Below are 17679 nucleotides of genomic sequence, written 5' to 3'. Positions count from 1 at the left end.
CAGTTTAAAATAATGAACTCCTGGCCTGTTGTGTAGACTGAGATGAAGTGTAATGTAAGCTTCATTACGTTGACCAGGTGCATTCGTGAGCCGAGAACCAATGGATCAAATTGTGACCTGGCATCATCAAGGTCGTTGTTGTTTTGAAGCCTGTGTTGCTGCTTCACGATACGAGTGCCGTATGCTGGTTCATGTTGTGCAATGGCATGGAAAACACCATGAGAATCAGGGGACCGCACATATCTTACGTATGGGTGTTGTACTGTATCTTGTTATATGTTATGAGGGTCAGCACGAGCATATATACGATGTTTCGCGGTTCCGGAAAGCATTCCCTGTCAGACGACAGTTGTTGGGTTCAGATAATCTTTATGCTTGGTAGCTGCAGGCATTTGATGGGAGGTTGGGTCGTGGTTGTAGAAACTTATAAGCAAGACGGAACTTGGCACAATGGCCGAGTTTACCACAAAGTCAGCATGCGTCGTCGTGAGCAAGACGTTGATTACTTGTTGGAAGATGTGAAGTACGACAATGTTTGCATTTGCTGAGTCTCGGGCCAACAGCGGACATGTTTACGTTGTCTACCGCTTTATATGTAAAGCCATTTATAGTGTGCAACTGTTTGATGGATGTGGTGGAGCCTTGATGTGTGTGTACCAGCTTCAGGGCATCGTCAAGAGTAAAGGTTTTTTGTTTTGTTAAAAGCTCCTTCTGGAAGTTGGGAACTTGCAATTATCAGCTCCAAAAAGCATTGACTGAGGGCTTCAGTTTTTTTTATTTTTTGTATACCTTGTCGAGGCTCGTATGAGAAATAACACACAACTCACAGCAAGGGGGCATGAGACAAGAGGGGCGGGAGTGGAAGGGACAAAACAGTGGGGAACAGACACAGGTGAACTGTGGAAGGGAGAGGGATGGGGATGGGACGGGGAACATGGCGAAGAGAAGATGGACATTACAGGGACTTTCAGGAAGGAAAGCAGGGGAATTGAAGGAAGTGGGCTTGGGTGGATTATCGGGGGTAGAAAAGATCGAGGATTTGGATGGGGGAAGATAAGAGGTGGTGGTGAACAGCTGTTTTGAAAGTCTGGAGGGAAGAATGGGAAAGAATAGAGTGAGCAAGTTTATTCCAAAGGCGGGAAAAAAGAGGAATGAAAGAGTGAAGATGAGCAGTGATTCGTGATTTTGGTAGTTTTACCAGAAGGGGGTTGTTGGCGGACCTTGAGCGCCCTGTGGAAATGTGGTGGGGACAAATCGCAGAGAGAGCAGGGGGGGCAAGGCTGGAGAGGAGTCGGTAGAAGACAGAAAGACCACCGACCAACCTGCGGTGATTGAGTGAGAGGCCCAAAGATTCAGCTTCATTGCGGGAGATGCCGATGATCTTAAATGCCCTGGTTTCGACAGCGTGAAGCCGAGAAAGGTGGCAGGCAGGAGCACCAGCCCAGAGGGGAGAGCAGTACTCCATCAGGCTACCGACAAAAGCTTTGTAAGTGGTCAGGAGCTCAAGAGAGCCGAGGAAGGACTTTGCACGACGGAGGATTCCCAGTCGGCGACTGGCTTTTGAGGCGAGGTTGGAAATGTGACTTTCCCAGGAAAGGTCATGGCAGATAGTGAGACCCAGAAGCTTGAAAGAAAAGACTTCTTCCAGAGGATTGTTGAGAAAGTGGATGGAGGGGGTTTTCTAAACGGTCCTTTCGAAGAGACATAGTGAGAGTGAGATTTGTCTGGATTGAAAGACATGTTCCACGTGTTGGACCAGTTTGTGATTTTATCCAGATCTGCAGTGAGTGAAGAAGCTGCTGCTTGCTGGTCTGAGGGATGACAGATGGTACGGCAGAGGGTGGAGTCGTCGGCAAAGAGAAATAGAGGATTTTCCAGAGAGTCCGAGAGAAGATGGAGAGAGAAGTAGGTGACAGAAGAGAAGAAATAGAGGACAGTTGTTCCAGGAAGTACTTGAAAATATGCATAGGTTGCTGTCGTTTGTCTTTTAATGTCCTTGTATTGTTCCTGAGGCCTTCCTCTCCCACTTGAAGCAGGATTAATGGCACCTGATTGCTCTCCATCATATCTATAACTTGAAAATACAGCTCCATTCACTACCAAAACATCTTGAAAGCCCCCGCTAAATTTGGCGTGGTCCAGTCTGTCCACGGAATTCCCGCTCGGTCCGCCATTATGAACAACGGCTGCGACAATGAGGCGATTAAAGGAGGCACAGGAAACACCGGCTTGTTGCTACCTTGACAGATTCTAAGATGTGCTGTATAATTGCTGCCACCATGTAAAGTTCTGATGTTAATGATAGGGAGGCAATGTTCAAAGAGAACAATGGGGTTCATTGCAGTACCAGAATCATCTTGCACTAAGCAAAGCAGAATCATCTTGCACTAAGCAAAACCCCAGAATTCACCTTGCCCCAGCACTCTCCCTCGTTACCAAACCACATGCCAGCGCTTCCCTTCCAATGAACACAAAGTAAAAACAGAAAACTAATGTAACATGTGTTATTTTGTGCCTATGTCCTCACTATGGGTACCCTGAGCACATATGTAAAATTTGTGCAACATTAGCCCAGCAGTTTTTGATTCTATAAGATACATACATACATACATACATACATACATACATACATACATACATACATACTGTACATACATCAGGGAAATTGCCAAATTTTAGTTTGATGTTTATTGCAAAATGCCTTGCAATGAATTTATAGGGAAAATATGTGGCAGTATAAAATTACATTGGTGTATTTACAAAAAATAGCAACGTGTAGCTCACTCTGAGGCTATTGCAACAAAAAGGGATAATGTAGCAAGACAAAAGTAATTTAAGGTAAGGCTGAGATATTTTCCGTCAAGTGCATAGGTTTGGATGTTGTCGTGATAAGATATACCCTTTGGAAAAAGGCAGGAACGCGGTCGCTGTCTATCGATGCTAAAATGAACACGACGTTCACCAGGTGCGTTTTCATTACCTTGTGTGCAGATCAGCTGAGTTGTCTAATGAAGAGGATGGCACATTGAAAAAACAGCTGCAGTTGGTTGAAGAGAATGCGAAACAAGAGAAGACCGGGGTGGAGGAATTCGAGGATGGACTTATGATTCAAGAGTCAAGAAGGTAAAGTATGAGCCAGTGCGGTTTGATAAGGGGAAAGGAAATAGCTGGTAAATCAAATGGGAGAAATTCTTCCTCATCCAAGTGCTTGCTTGCTTGAGTGAATGCTTGTGATTTGCTCGTCATATTTTGTCATATTTACACATCTGCCAAATCAATATACTGCTTGAGTGCGGTGTTTATAAATGATTGCAAGTCTGCCCTCATCTGTCCCACATGAGAGTTTATCAGCCTGAACTGGGTGTTAATATTACTGAATCGAACCCCCTAAGTTGATGAGGCAGCAGGGCGCAGAGCAAGCCCCATCACAGCGCTTGCTGCACGATCTGCCAGAAATAATAACAATCGATTCAGTTACATTGATGAGCCTAATCTGGTCACAAATAAACGATTCACAGTATATTGTTCTGATGAGTCCACAACAAGGGCGAAATCTAGATCGCCATCTCTGCTTTCGTCTATTTGTGACCATAGGCTTTAATCTCAGTCTGCAAAGGCTTGAGGACCATTCGGATGCCTCGTAGTTTGAAGGTGATGTGTTGGTGTAATATAGTCATTAAGGAGATCATTGTCTCTGCATCATGACATGATGACATCGTCTCGTCATAGAGTTGGCGTGCTTCTTTTGTTGAATTTAATGTTCCTAACTGCAAACCTGATCAGCAGGGCAAAGGCAATGTGCTCGCATGGCAGGTGACACTTGTTGCTGACAGGTCATGCAGCAAGCGCTGTGATGGGACTCGATCCTGTGCCCTGCTGCCTCATCAAGTTAGGGGGGTTGATTCAGATATACAGGGTGTGTCAATAAAAGGTTAACCACTTCAAAACTTTATTAACCATAACAATGAGTAATAAAACAAAAAATTAACTCGGAAAATGAAAACCAAATCACGGAGAAATGAAAATCATAATGTGTGAATGCGTTTATAGTTGAAGTGTTTGATGTGAGCATCCCCACGCACACAACATGCGTTCACACGGATTGCCAAGTTTTCAATAACGTTTCTGCAACTTTTAATGGTGACTGTCTACACATAAGCCTCAACTACTGCCTTCAGATCAGGTTCAGATCTGGGGTGGTCCTTGTAGATGTTATCCTTACCAGCTGCCCAGAGGAAAAACTATCCAGCGGATTGAGGTTGGGGCAAAAGGGAGACCATTCATTTTTCCATATGTCAGCTGAACTCGTTGTCCCAATTTTTGACGCAGAAAGGCAATTGTATGCGGGGTAGCACCATCTTCCATGAACCACTGTCGCCGGAGGGCTGCAGTGTTCATCGATATTGCTTCAAGTCAAATGTGTTGACGATCAACCGATATCATTCCTGATTGATGGTAACTGTTCTTCCCTTTTCGTGTTCAAACCAATATGGCCCAAACACACTTCTGTAGCTGACAGCCACAAAAACAGTGACTTTCTGACCCTTAAGCGACTTCTCTTAAATCTCATCTGGGCATTAACTTCCCCAGAAAATATAGTTGTGAATTGACAGCACCATTCACGTGAAAGTGTGCCTCGTCATGAAACCACACATCATGAATCCAGTTTGGGTTTGCCTCCATCTTCTGCTGCAGCATGTCACACACAGCGACTCGTGCTGCTTTATCCCCTTCGGTCAATATATGGGCTGTTGTGATGTGGTTAGGAAAGAGGTTTAAATCTTGTTTCATTGTTCTTCTGATACTGCTGGGAGTGAAACCCAGTTCAGCCGATCTTTGTCGATGCAATTTCTTCAGACTTTGCATGACTGATTCACCAACTCGTTCCATGTTTCCTTCACACCGTACACTTCTTGGGTGGCTGGACCTTCCGGCGGTTAATGTTGAGAATCGTCCCTTCACTATTGAACTTTTTCACAAGTTTCCAAATGGCTGGCTTGCTTGGCTTGTTTCTGTGATGCACTCCATATTCAGTACAGAACATCGTCTGGACGGAAACAATTGATTTGGTCTCAAAATACCACTCGACAATGTTTACTATTTGCTCCGTAAAAAACGTCATTGTTTCCGTAGAATACCTTGGTTATGCTTGAATGACTTCTCCAAAGATCAGTGATCACTCCTGCAAAACAAAAATAATGAAGGTAATGACTGAATTTTATTGACACACTGAAAATGTTTGTGTATATATGTATATATATATCTTCTTCTTCCTCTTTCGGCTTGCTCCCGTTAGGGGTCGCCACAGCGGACCAACTGTCTCCATTTCGCTCTATCCTCCACATCTTCCATTGACACTCCAACCACCCGCATGTCCGCCCTCACCGCATCCATGAACCTCTTCTTTGGCCTTCCTCTTCTCCTCCTGCCTGGCGGCTCCATCTTCAACATCCTTCTCCCGATATACTCCGTTTCCCTCCTGTGCACATGTCCAAACCATCTCAATCTCGCCTCTCTCACTTTGTCTCCAAACCGTCCTACCTGCGCTGTCCCTCTAATACACTCATTTCTTATCCTATCCATTCTCGTCACTCCCAACGAGAATCGCAGCATCTTTAACTCTGCCACCTCCAGCTCTGCTTCCTGTCTTTTTGTTAGCGCCACCGCCTCCAAACCATACAACATAGCTGGTCTCACTACCGTCTTGTCAGCTTCCACCATCTGGTCCTTGGTTCAGCCCTCACTCTCTTCCTCAACCTCACCTCTAAAGTCATCCTACAGACCACCAATCGATGCTGTCGAGCTGCACTCTCCCCTGCCACAACCTTACAGTCACTAATCTCTTTCAGGTTGCATCTCCTACTTAAGATTTAATCCACCTGTGTGCACTTTCCTCCACTCTTGTATGTCACCCTGTGTTCCTCCTTCTTCTTGAAATACGTGTTTACCACTGCCATTTCCATTCTTTTTGCAAACTCTACCACCATTTGCCCTTCCACATTTCTCTTGTTGAGACCGTACCTCCCCATCACCTCCTCATCCTCTTTATTCCCTTCCCCAACATGTCCATTGAAATCTGCTCCAATCACCACTCTTTCATCCTTGGATACATTCTCCACCACTTCATCTAACTCACTCCAGAAATATTCTTTATATTCCATCTCACACCCCATATGTGGGGCATATGCACTGATGACATTCATCATCACCCCTTCAATTTCCAACTTCACACTCATCACTCGGTCAGACACCCTCCTCACCTCCAATACCCTCTTGACATGATCTTCCTTCAGGATTATCCCGACACCATTTCTCCTCCCATCCACAGCATGGTAGAACAGTTTGAAACCACCTCCAATGCTCCTCGCCTTACTCCCCATCCACTTGGTCTCTTGTACACACAGTATGTCCACCTTTCTTCTATCCATCATATCAGCCAACTCTCGCCCTTTGCCAGTCATCGTCCCAACATTCAGAGTTCCAACTCTCACCTCCACACTTCTACCCTTCCCCCTCTCCCACTGCCTCCAGACTCGCCTTCCCCGTCTCCTTCTCCTCCTTCGCCCAGCAGTAGCACAATTTCCACTGGTACCCTGCTGACCACCGGTACCGGTGGCGGTCGTTGGTAACCCGGGCCTCGACCGATCCGGTATGGAAATTCGTTTTGTTGTCCGCATAATGATTTGGCATAGGTTTTTACGCCGGATGCCCTTCCTGACGCAACCCTGGTCGCCTCTTACGACACACAGGGATATGGTACACCTATTCTAACCGGGGCATACACCGGGCCCAGTACAACTGGTGCTCATTTCGCCGACCTCGGAAGGATGGCAGGCTGAGTCAACCCCCTGGTGTTTTCGACTTGGTTTATATATATTTATATTTATATATATATAGATATATATATATATATATATATATTTATATATATACATATATATATATATATATATATATATATATATATATATATATATATATATATATATATATATATACATACATATATATATATATATATATATATATATATATATATATATATATATACACATATATATATATATATATATATATATATATATATATATATACATATATACATATATACATACATACATACATACATACATACATACATACATACATACATACATACATATATTAATTCAGTGTCCCAACAGGGCTTGAACTCAGGACCTCTTGGGTCCCAAGCCACTGCCCTTACCACTGCGCCAACACCAGGCTAATATATATATATATATATATATATATATATATATATATATATATATATATATATATATACATATATATATATACATATATATATATATATATATATATATATATACATATATATATATATATATATATATATATATATATATATATATATATATATATATATATATATATATATATATATATATATATATATATATATATATATATATATATATATATATATATATATATATATTACATACATACACAGCTCTGGAAAAAAATTAAGAGATCATTGCAAAATTATCGGTTTTACTATCTATAGGTATGTGTTTGAGTAAAATGAACATTTTTGTTTTATTCTTTAAACTACTGACAACATTTCTCCCAAATTCCGAATAAAATTATTGTCATTTAGAGCATTTATTTGCAGAAAATGACAACTGGTCAAAATAACAACAAAGATTCAGTGTTTTCAGACCTCAAATAATACAAACAAAACAAGTTCATATTCATTTTTAAACAACACAATACTCATGTATTAAAATAGGAAGAGTTCAGAAATCAATATTTTGTGGAATAACCCTGATTTTCAATCACAGCTTTCATGCGTCTTGGCATGCTCTCCACCAGTCTTTCACATTGCTGTTGGGTGACTTTATGCCACTCCTGGCGCAAAAAATTCAAGCAGCTCGGCTTTGTTTGATAGCTTGTGACCATCCATCTTCCTCTTGATCACATTCCAGAGGTTTTCAATGGGGTTCAGGTCTGGAGATTGGGCTGGCCATGACAGGGTCTTGATCTGATGGTCCTCCATCCACACCTTGATTGACCTGGCTGTGTGGCATGGAGCATTGTCCTGCTGGAAAAACCAATCCTCAGAGTTGGGGAACATTGTCAGAGCAGAAGGAAGCAAGTGTTCTTCCAGGACAACCTTGTACGTGGCTTGATTCATGAGTCCTTCACAAAGACAAATCTGCCCGATTCCAGCCTTGCTGAAGCACCCCCAGATCATCACAGATTATCCACCAAATTTCACAGTGGGTGTGACACTGTGGCTTGTAGGCCTCTCCAGGTCTCCGTCTAACCATTAGATGACCAGGTGTTGGGCAAAGCTGAAAATTGGACTCATCAGAGAAGATGACCTCACTCCAGTCCTCTACGGTGCAATCCTTATGGTCTTTTGAAAACCTCAGCCTGGCTCTTCTTTGCTTCTCATTGAAGAAGGGCTTTTTTCTTGCTTTGCACGACTTCAGCCCTGCCCCTAGGAGCCTGTTTTGAACCGTCCTCGCCGTGCACTTCACCCCAGCTGCCGTTTGCCATTATTTTTGTAGGTCACTTGATGTCATCCTATGGTTGTTGAGTGACATTCAAATGAGTTGGCGGTCATCCCGGTCAGTGGAAAGTCGTTTTCGCCCTCTGCTAGTCTGTAGCTTTGTTGTCCCCAATGTCTGCTGCTTGACCTTGTTCTTATGAACCGCCATCTTTGAAGTTTTAAGGATGGAAGCAACGTGACGCTCACTGTATCCCTCTGACAGTAAAGCCAGAATTGAATCCTTCTTTTCCTCACTCAAAACTTTTGTTTTCAACTCTTTTGGCATGGTCAATAGTTATTTTTTTTGATTCCAATTACTTTTGAAGTACTACTGGCACTGTTTTTGCCATCCAGCTGGTCCTATTGCAAGAGGATAGTGATGACCACAGCAGTGGTTTTTATACTTTTCCTTGTTAAATAAGATTAGGTTCAGGTGATCACCTAATCAGTACCTCATGAAGTAGAATGAGGTGTGCCTGTTGGAATTCAACAGACACTGGAATGGAATGGCTGCCATACATGTAGAGATGCTGATTGAAATTTTTTTTGGAGTGGTATCTTATTTTTTTCCAGAGCTGTATGTATATATATATATATATATATATATATATATATATATATATATATATATATATGTATATATATATATATATATATATATGTATATGTATATATGTATGTATGTATATGTATATATATATATATATGTATGTATGTATATATATATATATATATATATATATATATATATATATGTATGTATGTATATGTATATATATATATATATATATATATATATGTATATATGTATGTATATATATATATATGTATGTATATATATATATATGTATGTATATATATATATATATATACATACATATATATATATATATATATATATATATATATCTATATATATATATATATATATATATATATATATATGTATGTATATATATATATATGTATATATATATATATATATATGTATATATATATATATATATATATGTATATATATATATATATATGTATGTATATATATATATATGTATATATATATATATATGTATGTATATATATATATATATATATATATATATACATACACACATGTACATACACACACAATTGTTTAGTAAGTCGAGGCTAGGCTCATGTAAGGGCTAAGACAAAGAAACATAAAATAAGGCAGGAGACAAGAGGGGTGGCAGAGGGAAGCACAAAATAGTGGGAAAAATAGACAATAGGAGATCGGTGGAAGGGAGAGGGATGGGGCAGGGTACATGGTAAACAAGATAGTACTACAGGGACTTTCAGGAAGGAAAATGTAATTTGAAGGAGGTGAGTTGGGCTGGATTAACGGGGGGAGAAAAAGATCATGGTTTTGGATGGGGGAAGATATGAGATGGTGGTGAACAGCTGTTTTGAAGACCTGGAGGGAGGAGTGGTATTGAAGAAAGTGTAGGAGTTTGTTCCAAAGGTGGGAAAAGAGAGGAACGAAAGTGAAGGTGAGCAGTGATTCTTGATTTTGGCAGTTTCACCAGAAAGGGGTTTTTAGCAGACCTTGAGCACCCTGCGGAAATATCGAGGATGCAGAGCACAGACAGACCAGGAGAGGCAAGGCCAGAAAGGAGACGGTAGAAGACAGAAAGACCACCGACCTGCCTCCAGTGAGAGAGTGAGAGACCCAAAGACTCAGCTTCATCGTGGGAAATATATCGGGAAAGTTTGCTTCATATTATTTCACAGGAAAGTTTGCCTCATGTTATGTTGATATAATTGATTAGTTGCAGTTGATATCAGATGTTGAGGTGCAGTCAGTTTCGGGGTGGCCATCTTGATTTTGTGTGATAGTATTATTGTACCCATTTATCGATTGCATTGTTCTCTATTGATAACGTAAGTGAGAGACTGCATAGGAAAAGGATGTTTAGAGCTTGGCTTTTCTCCTGCAGGATGTTTGGGGAAGGATTAATATTTAAGGATATCCCAGATTGGTGCCCTGGAGAGGAAGTGCTGAATCCTAGAGCTTGGATGTTGCCTGAATTGGACCCCGAATTACTTCAAGTCTCCGAGACGCTACGCCTTGTCTTGGAGCTCCAGTGAGACGAGCAATATCAAACATACCTTTTTTTTTTTTTCTTTTTTTTTTTACATCTAATGAAACTTGTGCAACCACTGCATTTTTATGAGTCACTACCCCACCTCATTAAAAATAAATTGTAGTATGTGATCTTGTCGAATTTCTCTGAATAATGCATTGATTTGAGCATCAAATTTAACTTCCATGGTCATTTTGCTGTGACCAATAATTTCGTTTAATTGAACCAGGAAGTAAGATAACGTCACACTTGGGCTTCTATATTTGGTCCAGGCCTCACCAATATCTAAGGCTCCATTAGCCTTTGGTATAATCAGTGCTGCACACTAACTTTTTGGGGGGGTTGTCCTGCAGAGCAACTATTTCAAAATTTTGGTTGCCTGAAGTCAAATTTTGATTGCCCCCCCCCCAACCCCAATTTTTTTTTCACTTCTTTAGTAAACAATTTTCACCTGAACAACTGGATAATTATACATGACTTTTGCTTTAAAATACATACACATGCCTATTACAAATAATAAGAGACAAAAGCTTATTTCTAAAGAACTAATATTTTTATTTACAGTTTCAACCGCAAGAGCATGTTATTCTGAGTTAATCTCTTTCTTTTCCCGTGAAATTATTTCATATAATTATTTATGTTGATGCATCTGCTTTCTATACAAAATAATAATGATATTGATAAACTTGGGGAAACGCTCAATTTTGGTTGCAACCGTTCGTGTCGAACCTTGGCATAATGTTAGGTGCAAATTCTTCTGGCTTCAGCCATATCTGACACCTAATGCCAATACCAGTAAGTGCAGCTCGTTGTCTTTCCAACATTGGTTGACTACCACTTAAACCAACAGCCTGAGCCTCGCTGTGGGCCTTAAATTGCAATTGCAGCTTGGATTTTGAGGGTTTATTTTCTCCAGCTTGATTCACTTGGGGCCATAAGCAAGAATTGAGACTAAGCCACTAAGCTGAGGCTTTGCTTCATCCAAGTCGGTATGCACAGACAAAGATTAGCCCAAGTCTGAAGACGATGCCGAGACTATCGTTACCCTCTTAAACCCCCTGGCTTATTGCTACTAAGCTATATCTTAAGGTCGAACAAAATGGTGGCTACCGTCTTTCAGTGCTATCAGTTGAGACATGATGCACTGAGAAATCACAATTGCACAAACCTTTTGATATCGACGACAGACAGCATGTAGTTTCATTCTGTCGAATCAACATAATAGAAGTAACGGATAAAGATTGAATGGATCTTTGTTTGAATAAAGCATAGGCAGGATTGGCCAAATGGCCTCTGCATCCCAGTTTCCTTGTATTCCCTCCAAAACCACCTGCCCACGGCAGAAGCTGCCTGTGATCTCGAAACCCATTTCTTTTGTCTCTTCATCTGGAACTATTCAAAGCTTTTGTGGCAGGCCTTAAGTTATTTTTGTCTTTCCGAATTCACAGTATTTATTATTATTGCTGGCCAAAAATGACATTGCATTTGAAGTCAAAATAATTCTGCTTTATTTTGTGTCAGTATTTTTTTTTCAGTTTTAATGATTATATTACATCAGTTTTAATGATTATGATAATAATTATTATTATTTATCAGTTTTAATGATTGTAGAATGAAGGAGAATGTTTTCTAGATTTTATTTGTTATTCAAATACAGTGTATCAATTATCTCATGTCAAGGTTTCTACTGTACTTCCCATGTCACATATGTGTTTGTTAACTTTCAATTGGTCAAGAGAATCAATTAACCCAAACCCATTTTGGCATTTGTCATCTTTAAAAGTATCAAGTGTGGTGAAGGGGTGGAGTTGTATTCAATGAAAAAGTAAAACATTCAAAACTATAAATAGAAGTCAGAAAAAGCATTGCACACCTCATTATTCAATTGTTGCTAATTTTGACATTGTGCATTGTTTATGCTGTTTTAACCCCCCCCTCCCCCCACCCCACCCCTCTCCCCCTTCCCCCCAGCATTGTGCCCGACCAATGGCCAAATGAGACTGTTGTCACTAAGCAAGACCATCGTTTTCATGGAAATCCTTGCATTTGGGAGCTACTCTTCAGGGTAAGACTGTGCACCTGGATAGTGAAAATACACTTTCCGATGATCTGCTGCCTTTGTACATATCAACTTGCTCAAAGCACAAACTTTGCTTCGTTTGCAGAACTACGTTTTTTATACTGTATAATGAAAGGAGCAATCGGGTTAGAGGAAATATTTCGTTTTTATCCTACAAGGCATTATAATCTCAAAATTTTACATGTCTGTTGCTTGCCCTACTTTGATCAGCACTATTTTAATTCCAAGTATGACCTTTCTAGTCATTAGATTTATGAGTCGGGAGCCACTGTAGTATTTATTGCAATTAGTAATCCCATTGCTGAAAAGATATCGATCTTTGATTTGTCCCTGAAAGTTTTCAATGAAGTTTTTATTTGTACTCATTCTGACGGCATTTCGAAAGTAGTGATAACCCTGCCAGTCTATCATCAATTCCCAACTGCATTTTTAGCTTGGATTTCTGAATATTTCCTTTAAATTCAATAGGATAATAATTGAGGATTTTAGAAATCCCATCGAAGTTGTTGACCTTTGGCCTATGACCTCAAAAATAATTGGTGGTTGAATTCAATGAACAACTGCAAATCCTGTTCAAATTTCAAGTCATTTGGATGAAAATTGAGGATTAAAAAAATTTGATAAAGTTGTTGACCTCTGTTGACCTTTTGACATCAAAAACAATAGGCTTCTTGTTTATGACTAACTCTACCAGGTGGTGAAGTTCGCTTTAAAATTGTTGAATTGTAGGCAGTTAACAGATAGACAGACAGAATAACAAAGTCGACTGACCAATATAAGTACACGGCACTGTACTTGAAAAATCTTCGATTTTTGCGAGCAAAAAACGGGTGAATACATAACGTCCATCCACCTTTGGTGGCCAAGGTAATTGATCGTCTTTTTAGAACTGATTTGTATGTCTGAAGATGAGGGATTCGATGATACGAGTGTGGAAAGTGAAAAAAATAATTTTTTTGAGCGCTTTATCATTAAACTTGTGGCCTATTCCAAGTTGAGGCATTGTTGAGCAGGTCAAAAACATGGCGAATTAAGACCCCAGCGAGCTGACAAATGGATTGACCAAGAATGAAGCATTGATAAAGGGTAATGAAATTAGGCTGTTAATTATCTTCAAGGAGTGTTTAAATTAACCCAAACACCCAATTTTCATTCAAGCACTCCTTTGGAGGTGTTCAAAATGCAAAGTTTCAGGCTGTTATGTTTCATGGTTATGGAGTTATGAAGGAGACACACACACTGACGGACTGACTGACTGACACACACTGACATTTATTTTTATAGATATGGAGAAAAGAATTAAATTTGGGTCAAAATGTGAAAGGGCAAAGTCGTGGTGACTATAAATATCCCTTAATAGCCCTGCCGCAGCACGTCAAATGCAAGATGCCCTGTTTTTTTTTTGTTTTTTTTTAATCGCTTCCATGTTTAAAAAAAAAAAAATTGCCATTGAGCTTCATTGTGTCTGTCCAGCTGGGGTCGGCAACTCAAATTTTTTACAAATTTTGTCAAAAACGCAGTGTCTTCAGAGCCACAATGCATGTAATTCCTATTTCAATAATTGAATAAGAGGAATGAAATGAATGTTTACTGATGTTCACAAATGGTTTACATACTGTATTCTATTTCCTCACACTTTACACATTGTTATTTTTACCACTATCTTAGTCTCATTCTTGAACCTCACTCACTCACTCACTCACTCACTCACTCACTCACTCACTCACTCACTCACTCACTCACATCTCAGTAGAGATGACCTAATAAAGCCTGTCCGTCCACAATCAAACTGAGTGGAGACAAATAACCAATAGTGGAATGGATAGAGGTCGATGAGACATGCACAACGATATCACTTCCAAGGTCGAGGTCAACGTCATGAGGCTGTCAAAGTTGCGAAAATCGTCAATTTCAAATCGTATCTCCTCCCTCATTTATCAAGAGAGATCAAATGTTATTAGTGATTCAGATACTATGGACTATTATCTCGAACAACACAAGCCATTTTTTTGAAATTTGCTCTCGTTCCGATTTTATAGTTTTTATCCGCCTCGTGGTGCGCCAGAGACCTCAATATGGTCTCCCATGCTGATTTTAACTTCAAATTCAATTATGTTTCCATGTTTTGCACTGCATGAGGTTGATCGACACTGAAATAAAGCGAATTCGACCTGAAATTCACCTTCAATGAGGGAAATGCATCGAATGCGTTGGGTGGGTGGGTGGGTGTGGGTGCCGAGATGCCATGGATTCGGGCAGGCACGTGATGAAGCCTAGAATTGTCTCCTCGAGGGAATGCTTACTGTTGGGGTCTGGGAGATTAATGTTTACATTTTTGAGGGTTTTTGAACACGCTTTACAGGTGTCTGTAAAAATTCCAGTGCAAAAGAGACGTTTTATGATTGCATAAAAAATATTTCGTCCGCCGAGTCACGGCTCGTCACGTGACACCACGCGTGAGAACAGACTCGTCGTTGTCACTTAAAGGTTTTGCGTGTGCGCGCTGACGTCATCGCGCTCCTCTACTCTGTGGCCGAGATACGACTTGATCGACACTGAAATAAAGCGAATTCGACCTGAAATTCACCTTTCGATTATAGATGTCCCTAATTTGATTTTGCTTCTGTCGACCTCTGGCAGAGATGACCGGCACTCCTGCTCGGGGGTATTTTTTCTTTCTTTCTTTCTTTCTTTCTCATGCCAACATGCTTATCTGCCCTACCATCTCCTTCAGTACTGTCATGTCAGAAGTCCGGTTAGTGCAGACCCCCTGAGCAGGAGGTCTAGGACCTCCACTAATGACCAAACGATCTCCCAATTCACACTGCATTCATTAGATTGTAATAACTTGTGTACTGTGTTCAATTAACCATTTACAATCCCCCAAGGATCGTTCAAATAAAACCGAGCTTGGCGGGTGTTCATGCAGGATGACAGAAGGCGGAAAAATGTTTCTTCTAAATAATGGCTTGTTTAAAATGAATACGGGGGATAAGGAAAGACAAGACACTATAAATAAATGGAACAAATCTGGCGGTAGAACAAACGCACATAGGGCAGAATGGAGCATGCTAACTTTTACACACAAGTGGAATGAAACCCGACTAATGGTGCCAAAATACGAGAATTACACCACCTCCTATTTGGTCTTACAGCCTTTACCCTCTATTGGCTCTGTCCTTCCCAGATTTCTGCAGGATGCACATGGTCTGCCCAGTAACCCTCTTCTTGATAAACCCCCAAAATCCAGGCTCGCTGCTCACCTCCACTCATTTGTTCCTCTTTTCTCTCATCTGTGGAACCAAATTCCCCAGTCTGCTCAGTCTCATTCTTCTCTCCAAGGCTTCGAGATGGCTGTTCACCACTACCTCAGGTATACTCATGATGTCTTCTTCCTGTCTGTCTTCTACCCCAATTGACCCCATTCTCAAACACTCTGTTTTTTACAGGTTATTGTGATTTTTTTTTCTCCCTCTCTCCCTCACTTCTGTTTGTTTGTTATTGGTTGCTTTGTTCCTTTTCTGTTTCATCTCCACTTTCCTCTCTTCTTCTTGTTTCATTCAACTTGTGTGCAGCTTGTTCACTCCCATGTGTCTCTCTCTTCCCCCCCCCTTCTCCTCCCCCACCCCTCAATCTCACTCTTACATCTACTCTGCTGTTTCCCCCTTTCCATTTCGCTCTCGCTCTTCCACAAGTCTAGGTCATGTATACAAAAAAATAACTGAAACAAAGGGACAGGTGGGGACTTCAGCAGGCACTATCTTGTCACGGCGCACCACAATGGTGTCATCATGTAGGCGGTATAGCTCAGGATGGCGATGAGAAGATGCCTTTGTAGTTTCTCAAACCATACATGTTGCTGACCAAGCAGAGAGAGAGAGATAGAGATAGAGATAGAGATAGAGATAGAGATAGAGATAGAGATAGAGATAGAGATAGAGATAGAGATAGAGATAGAGATAGAGATAGAGATAGAGATAGAGATAGAGATAGATAATATGCGATCTCAAACCGTTCTGTTCTCCTTGGTCCTGTCTCTCACAATGCGCATGTGTTGATGCAGCTTTTTTCCCCATTCTGGCCTATCCTCCAGCACACGTCCTGCAATTGGCCTCTCACTGCCAGTGGTCGGCTCCTGATTTTGGGCCATTCCACCCCTCTCCAGGGCTCCACAACTCCCTCCAAAGCCCTGGCCTACAGTCCTTGGCCAAACGGCCCATAAAGTTTCCATTTAAAGTGCGAAGTGCTTTATCTGCCCTACCATCTCGCGTTTTGGATGTGATGTTTGGATGTTTTGGAAAAGGCTATGTGCCTTTGTACCCTCCAAGTCCTCCACCTGGCCTCGCCTGGAAAGAAGGTCTTGCGCAGTACTCCTTACTCTATTCTTCTCTAAGATTACAATCACCACTTTCTTATTGCACATATTACATGCCACTTGTTTCTGACAGACCCCTAATACAGGTGTAACTTGAAACCTATACAAACACATGGAACAAGCTATTGTTAACACATAATTAAGGATTCTGCCCCCCACCCTCCCCTTTTTCCAACAAACAATACTCTTGAGTGTTTATTTGGCCCCAAAGCTTTATCTTCTTTTGCAAACTCTTCAAGGACACAAACAACAAATAATGCGAGCAGATGGGACACCCATGTTAACGTTCACCCGAGGGTCGACGCAACCTGTGATGCAACAAACTGCCTGTGAAGCATCTGTTGTACAGTTTATAGCCAGGTCGGGAATCAAACCCAGACAAGACAGCATAAAGGTGAGTGTGCTACCTCTGTACCATCTTCACACATGCACATGCACACACACCTTACTTCGTGTCCATGATTAGATATTGAGAAGCAAAAGACATTTACAGTTTCCTGGACTACTATGAGAATCTCCGAATTCTCTTTCCGAGAATATTCCGAATCCCTCTTGAACGACTCTCATCGTTTGTTAT

General features: G+C 40.8%; 1 protein-coding gene across 6 annotated transcripts in view; it reads left to right on the top strand.

Annotated features, from left to right (window-relative positions):
• LOC147034762 (protein FAM178B-like) overlaps nt 1–17679 on the top strand; it is a 173484-nt gene that overhangs the window by 33199 nt on the left and 122606 nt on the right. For all 6 annotated transcript variants that reach the window (XM_085888466.1, XM_085888487.1, XM_085888476.1 and 3 more), the window contains 3 exons: nt 2992–3123; nt 10501–10647; nt 12619–12712. In XM_085888466.1, the coding sequence (XP_085744592.1) occupies nt 2992–3123; nt 10501–10647; nt 12619–12712 (373 nt within the window). The remainder of the gene's footprint in view (nt 1–2991; nt 3124–10500; nt 10648–12618; nt 12713–17679) is intronic.

Source organism: Eptatretus burgeri, chromosome 1 (genome assembly GCF_056783735.1).
Source record: "Eptatretus burgeri isolate ZD-2024b chromosome 1, Ebu_testis_v1, whole genome shotgun sequence".
NCBI lineage: Eukaryota > Metazoa > Chordata > Myxini > Myxiniformes > Myxinidae > Eptatretus > Eptatretus burgeri.
Note: the sequence above shows the minus strand (reverse complement) of the source record. Positions and strands in the feature narration are given on the sequence as shown.